The sequence below is a fragment of the Acanthisitta chloris genome, unplaced genomic scaffold, assembly GCF_000695815.1.
Source record: "Acanthisitta chloris isolate BGI_N310 unplaced genomic scaffold, ASM69581v1 scaffold30376, whole genome shotgun sequence".
NCBI classification, from domain to species: domain Eukaryota; kingdom Metazoa; phylum Chordata; class Aves; order Passeriformes; family Acanthisittidae; genus Acanthisitta; species Acanthisitta chloris.
Window position 1 is genome coordinate 1 of NW_008678013.1, and position 9,840 is coordinate 9,840.

The window sequence follows — 9,840 nt, forward strand, 5'->3', positions numbered from 1 at the left end:
AATGACGGTAGGGTTGGACTCAGTGATGCTGGAGGTCTCTCCAACCTGGTTGCTTCTATGGTCCTTATGGCCCTCCCCTGGACTCACATCAGCAGATGTAAGTCCCCAGAGCTAGACACAGCACTCCAGGTCAGGTCTCACAAGAGCAGAGCAGAGGGGCAGAATCACCTCCCTTGACCTGCTGGCCACACTGCCTTAATGCAGCACAAGATACAGCTGGCTTAGCCTGCTCACATAGTGCTATTTGTTTTTACAACAGCTGCACAATTGTAAGTGCTAAAATAGATGACACCTGGTATACAAGAATATATGACTTTGTGTTATTTGCTGCTCATTGAACAACAACCTGAAATTCAGGCACTGGAATAGGCTGCCCAGGGAGGTGGTGCAGTCACCATCCCTAGAAGTGAATGGAGACATATGGATCTGGTGCTGGAAGATACAGTTTAGGGGTTACAGTGAAGTGACAGGTTAACGGTTGGATTCGATGATATCAGAGGTCTCATACAATCGTGACGATCCTACGATTCCAGCCTAAAAAGGCACCATGTGGAATTTCTGAAAAATGGCTTTTCCAAGTTTAATGTTTCTTGGGATTCAGTGGGGACAGCGCTCTCTGCTGGCTGTCCACACAGGCAGGCTGAAGGTGCACAGATGTTAACCCTCTCAGCTCAACTGAATAACACATCCATGACATGTTCTAGTTAACTAGATCACTATTCAAATTATAACAAAACACTCTAGCAGGCCTGGAGAAAATATTTAGCAAGAAACCCCCCAACATATTAAAATTCTATTTAAACATAACCTTCTTGTCTTCAGCTATGTTTGACTATTAAGGTAGAAAGAATCTTAACATCAAATATATTAACTTGTTCATAACGTTGGCTGAGCCACACAAAATTACGAGTTCTACTTAAGTACAGTTATTTCCCAGGCATCAATTCACATTTCTGAATGCCCTGAGCAAGTAAACTATGTTGGTTTATAAAGCTTTCAAGAAAGGATTTGTACAAAGCTGAACAGGACTGTCTAGAGTCACAGCATCATGATTCGAAAAAGTGGAATATGCAAAGCAATACCCAAGATGTTAGAAAATACTGAAAGAGTTTTAGTGTTGAAGGATGAGTCCAGTCACATACAAGATGAGTCTTCCAAACCTTCCATGGCATAAACGGAGGTCAAACAAAAGAGAAACCAATGGAGACAAGTACTGAAAAGCCTTACCCCACATGACCTCTCCCATGCATCTCCTTTGACAAGTTTTCCTCTTTCCCGCAGAGTGGCATATTCCAGGCCTCTTGGTTTACTGGCATTATAGATGAATATGGAGAGAAGCACTACAGGAGCTTCCAAAAAGAACTCTGGAGAAGGCCTGAAGTCAAAGATGATGAAAGACACGGCAGTGATGATGACGGTGGTGATCTGAGCAGTCATAACATGGAACATGTTGTCTCGGAATTTCAAGATGAAGGCTACAGACAGCCCCAGGAAAGCTGTGACAAATATGAGAGCCACAGAGAAGATATTGTGCCCATAAAAGAAGCCACAGTTCTCTATCTGCCTCCGGCCCTTAGTCTGCAGCCCCAGCATAAGCCCATTGAACAGCACCCCAAAGGCATAGAGTTTGCTGTTCTGTGTGAAGATGCTTTCACTAAGTTGATCCACGTCTTTCAGGATCTTCTCATTGTAGATATTAGCCATGGCAGAAACAAAACACTGCACTAGAATAAGCAGATGGCCCAGGCTGAGAGGTTTCAGTGCTCCTGCCACGGTATTGGTGACATTCCACTGGAAGCTGTGAAGGAAACTTGGCACTGCACAGTTGCTCTTTTCCACGCATGCTTCCTCATGTCCAGCATAGACAAGGCAGTGGTTAGACGGACCAAAAAACATACTGTGATGAAATCCATGTGCAGCCAAACTTTGCTGATGGCCTCCAGTTCCTAGGGTCAGGGCAACGATGGACAGAAATAAAATCACCAGAGATGCCCATTGTACCCAAGAGAGTCTTCGCCTAGTAGACAAAAAAAGCCACCAAAATTAGAAACACAGCGACATGAGTTAAATGACAGAAGAACCAGATCTATAAACCACATAAAAGACATCATGCCACAGATAAAGAGACAGACAGGTGCAAAGAAAAATCTTTTCATAAGCTTTTCAGAATTAACAGTAAAATGTCAAACACGCTTTTCTACAGCAAATGGGGCCCAGCCTGGCAATCAAAGAAGTATAGAATAGGAGTATTCTGGAGAGATAATTTAAGGAAAGTCTTTCAAGTTTACATTATTTCTAGATACTGACTGCCTAACCACTGAAAGCAACTTTTGTCTCCATGGGAACACAGGTCTGATGAATAAAAAGAAACACAGACATTCAAATAATTACCCTCTTTCTTCAATAAGCTTTCACTACACTGCACTTTCCCCCCATGATTTTGTGCCATTTTCTAGTATTTTATGATGGCAACTCATAAATCTATGAACATAATTTATAAGACTGTTAGAAATATCAATAATATTTTTTCTCTCAAACAGAGCCTGTTTATCTTGATGAAAATCAGAATTTTGGAAGATTAAGTGAACTGTGACATCACAAGAGACACAACACTAAACTGAGAAAAAGCATATCAAGTCAGACAATCACACACTGTTTTGGTATATTAACACAGGTAGGAAAGGCATCTTTGTGCCACATTCAACACAAGCAACTCTTTAAGTTAGTAACTTTCAGTCTTCTCTGAATCTAAGTCACATCATAAAGAGCACAAATCAGACAAAGTGGAACACATAGGACATACAAATGGCTTTTGTCATACAAATAATGAAGAAAGGACATACAAATACTTTTCCAAACATACTATGCAGTTGACCAGGAACACATCAGGGCTGGCACAATATCAACAAAGAGACCTCAGTCTTTCACTCTTACCAATCTCATTCCCTCTTGCTGGATCACATTTACATTCAATTAAGAATTGCAACAGACTGGAAAGAAATACTGGTAATCATGAAATAAGAGATTTAATGTATAAACAAAGGTACCCACTTAATTCTGACCATTCCATGACTACATAATCCATGATTTCAGTTGTTTTCTAGTACAGTTGACCAAATGTGTAGAGATATAGAGATAGGAAGGGAGTCCTAATAAGCTATTATTTCCTACACCTTGAGATGTAGAAAACAAAACCATCTCTCCAAGCTGGTATAGCCACAAGAAAAGAGAATTACTGTTCCCATCAGGCAAAGAGAAAGAATGTAGCTTAACTTTATTATCAAGGCTAGGAAGATATAAAATTTCATTTACTTTAGTAAATACTACTTACTTTAGCACTATCCTGAAGAGAAGAGCTGTTGTTATAATGACAAAATTTGAGAAGAGCACAGCCATTGCCTTGAAAGAGAAAAAGGGGAACAAAGTCATACTCCAGACACAGTGTGGACACCAAAAACCTACTGACTTCAAGTGTTCACCTTCCTGCAAGGTGCCAGAATGAAAAGCACTAGTACTGAATTTTCTTCTTCACCCAAGTGGTAGAATAACACACCTGTAAAATGACATGCAAGTCCCATTTCAAAATCTTAAGCAAACCACAGAGCCCAAGTTTCACTATAGTGAGGAAGGCTGTACTAAAACAAAGACATGAGGAAACCAATGCAACAGAAAACTTAACAGAGAATGGTTTAGTTTTCTGCCCAAACAGTTCCCCAGCCAGGCTGACCAGTCAGCTGTACAAACAGCTGCACTGGCACAAAGGGGGAAGTTGCTCTAAAATGCAAATAAGCAAAGAATAGGGGAGGGCAATGCTGCTTCTGGCTGCAGTACCATTTGCAGTGGTCATGAAACCCCAGACTCAGATAAGGCACTTGCAGAAAATAAACTACTTCTATGTCAAGTGCATTTGCTGCATAATTTATCAAAGGTAAGGACGTGCTTGGCTTGAATTTTCAAGATGGCAACTGTAATAAGAGATCACCTATTTCAAAGTACAACTGAAGACAACTCTAAATCTTCTAATTTGGGGATAACTGTATAACAATGACACTGCCCAAATCCATAGCCATGATCCCAAGCTGCAAACATCTTGTGCAAGGATTGTCTATTTTGTCTCTGTATTAGACACTCTATACTGGCACACCAGACCAAGACACAGCTCTTCTGGGCACTGCAGTTACCATTAAAGATCAGCACCAGGGGGAAAAAAGGGTTCTTTTGGCAGGGGGAGAGTTGTTTTGCAAATTGTGTGTTATCCAGGACTGCCCTGGGTAGTCAGTACAAGAGATCCAGGCATCTGATGTCTTTCCTCCAATTCAGCCTTAGAGTAACCTCACTTTTTTAGAAAACTTTACACAAGAGTATGTTTGGATTCAGGTATACAAACCACAGACTTTATCTTCAATCTTCTCATCTGCATTTCCACGTTCCCAGTTCTGCAATAGCAGAGCCTTTTTCATTTATCATAGGAAAAGCACAGACCCTTTTCCCGTTATCTTCATTCCACTCTATTCCAACATACTATCTGCTGAATAATAATTATCATGAAACATCACAAAACAGGGTCTCAAGTAAGCTGAAGACTGACACATGAGACATCTGCCTAAAAAATCACATCTTACTTTTTCACTTTGCAACATTAAAACTCAATAAATATTCATGTTAGGTGAATGCTGTGGAAGGAGAAAAATATTGAATAAACAAGTAAATCTGGCACAAACCATTCTGGAAAAAAAAAGAGGCTTGATGCAAAATGTACAAGTGTTTCATGTGTACTCTGGTTTTGCTTTACAGTCAAAGCCCCACATCCAACATAACATACATAACATGACCAAAATCTTTAGAAGGATAGTTAAAAAACATTAATTTTGTTCTCTGAGGCCTCAGAGGACCTCTGTCCTAGATGGAAAGGAGTATCAAAGATCCCCATGCTAATTATTAGCATGTCACTAACAAAGTCTCAAAAAGTTTAAGCCTTATCACTAGGAAATGTTAGTCGCTAAAAAGTATGCACAGTTATAGCTGAAGCTTCAAGCAAAAAAATCTCACCAAAGCAACTCTATACTTCAAGCAACTGCTCACTAGGTACTAGTCCCAAACCTACTTAATTTTTAAAGCCACACAAAATAAAGTTCAGTCAGGTATGGCCAACTTTCTTCAAGAATCTCACCTCCACCTTTTCACATTCATGATCTTGTACACCGCCAAGGTATTCTGTCTTACAGGTACTTAGTTATCTGTTTTAATACTTGTTTACAATAATGTTACAATTTCTGCTAACAATTATAAAACATGTAGTTAAAAGGTGTAAGATGCTAAAAGTTCAAAAAAGAGGAACCTTAGAGCACATGTTCTCAGGGCAGATAGACAAGGTATGTCTAGGGGTACGTATATGTAAAACAAAAGCTGTGCTTATTAGAAAGATTACCTTACCTTAGGCCAAAACAAATTGCTCAAGGAAGCAATAGCATCAGACTTTGCTTTTACAAACATTATAGCTGAATTTCCTTCCTAAAACTAAAAAAACCCTAAAACTAAAAGAAAACAAATCCAAAAAAACCCCCAAACTAAACTAAAAAAAAACCCAAAACAAACCCAAACCCAACTACCACAAAAAACCTACCAAAAAAACAAGAAATCCCCCACCAAAATCCCACACACAACAGACCACAGAACCAAGCACCTGTGCATGTTATTTTAAGGTACCTGGCTCTTGATCTTAATTATATTTTTTTCAGCTGGGTCCTATTCTAGACTCTGGACTGGTGTCTCCCTGACAGAAACATACTCCTAAAAGAACAGTATTTTACAGAGAAATTCTGAAGGAGAAGGCAAAAGCCTATTTATTTCTGATGTCCAGCACAGCCAGCTACAATATTTTATAGCAAGCAGAAACCTTCTTACTTCAAATGTAGATTCTGAACCAAAAAGTATTGTAGCATAAAAATAAAAGAAATCACAAAAACTGTATAATTTCCTGAGGAGGTGCAGATTCATGCAAAAGGATGAATGTAGCTAGAAGAAAGCATCAATTAAATTTTGTGCTTAAATGCAATTAACATACAAGTGCAAAAATTAAGTCAGTTTTCTTCCTCCCCTCCTCAGTTCCTGTTACACTTATTCCCTTTGTGAGATTACATTTACTCACTGTATGTCATATACATAAAGTGGTAAAGGCTACACAAAAAAGTGCAGCTCAAATAATAGCAAGATGAGCAAACCAACTGAAAGAGAAATACAGAGTTGAAGAAACCAAAGGAGGGAAAGCACCAAAAACCTGCCGAGTACTTAAGCAATTTGGTCTATTTCTAAATCACTTCGGGTGCAGAAAATACAAAGACTCTTCTCTGCTGAAATCTGTACAACACTGACCACAGGGCAAGAGAATGGGAAGGTCGGGGTGGGTCAGGTAACAGATTACTCTTTCACCTGCAAATCTTGCCTTGCCAGTGTTACCACTGTAGATAGCCTAAGAGCAGCATTACCTACCACTAAGACATTGGAAAACACTTTATTCAGTATATGCATACTTACTGGCTGGAGGTAGGACAGTACATAGAAGACAATCAAGTTATCCAAGAAGTAAAGAAAGGCAGGAATTGACCATTTCATGGAATTACATAAATTCCTCCAGGAAAGACATTCAAAGGGATGATCCATACAACCCTCTGAAAAGAAAAGAAAATAAGTAAGAAGGACATTTTTCTTCTTATCGAAAGCCCATTCCCTTGTAACAGAACAGGTACCACTGTCATCCTCTCAGGAACACTGTTGGACTGAAAAAAATAAGGTACCACAGCTCTCTGGTAACACAGAGGAGAGTTCCAGGGCAGAAGACACAGCTAGAGCAGCAATCCAGTGTCTGTGGGCATTCACCTCCTTGCTTCAGCAGAAAAAATGTCACTTATTTGTCCACTGGGAACAAAAATTCAAGTATCAACCATTCTTTGAGAGCCAAAAAGCACCCCTACAGCGTTCAGACAACTGTGACATCGTTAATGGGTGTGATTTTCTGAAAGATTATCACTCAAATCTCGAACTAAAATAATGACACAGACAGTGGATCCCTTCAGAGAGCACCCAAAGGTCAGCCATTAATATCAGAAATACAAGATAAACCAGAACTCAGTATCTGTAGCACACAGCACATGATCTGGGTAAAAAGAGAGCATATGGGAAGAAAGAAAGGACAAAGCACAAAGAATGAGATTTACTTAGGTATTCAGGACACAGACTTTAGGAGGAAGACTGTGATAAACCTTAGACTACTTTAGAGCTGGTGACAGAAGCACTTTGCTAGCACATATTTAAGACTACACAATGTTATGCAATCCACTCCTGAAGCTCCAACACATTTTGTTCAGCAAAACTCTGACATCTGGAAAAAAAAGAAAAAGAAGCAAAACCAAAAACCATATAATCAGCAATAGCCAATGATAGCAAACACTGACTGAATATATTTATTGTCTTAGGTATGTTTACACTAAATGGTGAGAGCAAAAATTTCATTCTCTTGCCAGGGCCATGACTGTTCCATGGAGAATTAGACAAAATCAGCAGTTCAATTTAAAATGAGTCTTCAGTGCCTGACACCCTCTTCCAATTTAAATATCTGTTCTCTACCATTTTGAAGTGCTATGAAGTTAATCTCTCATAGTTTTAACATCAGGACAGAAAAATCAAGAACGAAAAAAGAAAAATTGCCTACAATGCAAAACCAGTGGCTAGTGAAGCCTGACACTGCTTTTTCTGAACAGCAGCCCCAAGGTTTGTCTTCACAACAAAGCTACCTTGAGTTACAACATGGATATGTTGCTTCTCATTCAAATTTCACCACACACAGACACAAAGTCTCTTCATTGGAAGGTGGTGGTACTTTTAAATAGAAGCAACCAGAACAGCAAGACATAATGGCCAATCCTTGAGTTAGTGCAATTTAGAAGCTTCTGTTCAGTCATGACTTCACAGTGAGATGACTCCTCTTATCCTGGCACGATGCCGTGTTACAATTCTGAAAATGTTAGACTGTGCCTTCATTACACTTTCTATTTCAGCTCACCTGTCCCCATTTCTGCTAGCATACACACAACACAAGAACACCTGAATTTGGAGCACAAAGTAGAGTTATAAAAATTAGTTATAATTCTGCATGGAGGACACAATTTCAGTGCACCTTACTAGGAAGACCATGGTACTACATGTGAATCTCCTATTAAAACACAACAACAACCAAAAAAGGCATTTCAAAGACAGCAAATCATAGCAAGTCAACACATTTTAGTTATTTTGAACGTAGGTACTCACCTTTTTTCCTAACCCATAGTGCTAACACCACACACAGGACCAGTTTTACTACTTCAGAACATATGTTCACTGTGGCAGGAAGATAATCATACTTGTTATCTGTGGGATTCAGCAAATCAGAGAGAGTAGACAATCAGTCTCCTGCGTTCATAATTAGAGCAAGAATCTATTTTAACCACTCTAATCAGAATTTTAGTCACTTTCCATAAATGCACAAGACTATCTACATCAGCCTTTTCATTACAAATATTCCAGTTTTTATGATACATAACTTCTTGAATAGCCTCCTTTCTAGGCTGAAATCTTTCCTCGTTTGGTTCCAGTTTACAGAACCTTTTAGAAGAACTCAAGAACATCACTGTTTTAAATCAAATTAAAAATGTTTTCCCCGAAGAGCAATGTGGCATTTTAATCCCTTCACAAAAAGTGGGTTCCAGGATGACATAACTTCCTTCTAGGACTAGCAATATCAGTCACTTTTAGCACACCCACTATGATATGACTTATCTCCTAAGCCTGTTGCAAGAAAAATATTTCAGTTAAGACATGTACCATTGGTAGTGCTTACACAATTCAGTCTTTGAGAAATCAGCTATAAAATAATTGGCTGCCTCATCTTTTAAGGGTATACCATACACCTTGAAACCCAAGTTATCACCTTCTGTTAGACCAGTGACTACACAGAGATTTTCCAGTGCAGAGGTACATGTTGTTATTTATGTAACAGGATGTTTATGAAAAGAGCTCTGCAGGTGGAGAACTAGGCTTCTGGTCTGACCTCAAACATCAACTCTTTCTTATTTAAGGTACCTTCATTGGCAGAATACTTCATCAGGAGGATTCGACTTGAACCCAATGTAATAAACACTCCTCCAAGCAGAAAGGTATAGATGGTTGTCTTGGAGCAGAGCACAAATCGGCTACAGTACTTGGTCTTCATCCTGATGTCTTGCTGTCAATGCCCTTTGAATGACAACATGAAAAAGACACTATAAGTAGCACTTTCAGAAATGGGTTGAACAAGATGAAATAAGCATCTTTTACTGCTCTGTGTTATTTTATACAATGATGTATAAAATACATCATTTTATACAACGATGTATAAAATAATGTCATTGTTACTTTGCCACATCTTATACATTTTAAATTTTATACATCGTTACATTTTATACAACGATGTATAAAATAACATCACAAGCCATGATCTTGTGGTACAATTATTATCTTGTTAATTTAAAAGAGAGGGAAGGATACACTACGAGGACTGGCAGAGGGGGATAAACGATGAATACACAGAGGCTCTGAAGGTGGCACGAAGGGGTCAGTTTGTCAGCAGAGTGCACCTATTGAACACTGATTAGCTCAAAGAGCAATTAAATCACATGGTTATTTTCCTTTGACAGTTTTTAAACTGCTCTTGCTCCTACCCCCAGCGAGAAGCGCTGCAGGAGCGCAGCGAGAGCAGCACCTGAGCGATGACCTGGCGCGCACTCCCGGGAGCGGGGGCGGCACACGGGTGTGTGCTCCGCTCCCGGC

General features: G+C 39.3%; 1 protein-coding gene across 1 annotated transcript; it reads right to left on the minus strand.

The window, feature by feature from the left end:
* Positions 1-1,227: 1,227 nt before the first annotated feature.
* SLC35A5 (solute carrier family 35, member A5) lies at positions 1,228-9,244 on the minus strand (the record flags this gene model as incomplete). The annotated part of the gene is made up of 5 exons (XM_009076745.1): positions 9,115-9,244; positions 8,305-8,403; positions 6,535-6,668; positions 3,332-3,399; positions 1,228-2,017 (listed from the first exon to the last, which is right to left on the minus strand). Coding segments are annotated over exons 1-5 (1,221 nt in total), but the record flags the coding sequence as incomplete, so codon positions are not given.
* Positions 9,245-9,840: the final 596 nt, after the last annotated feature.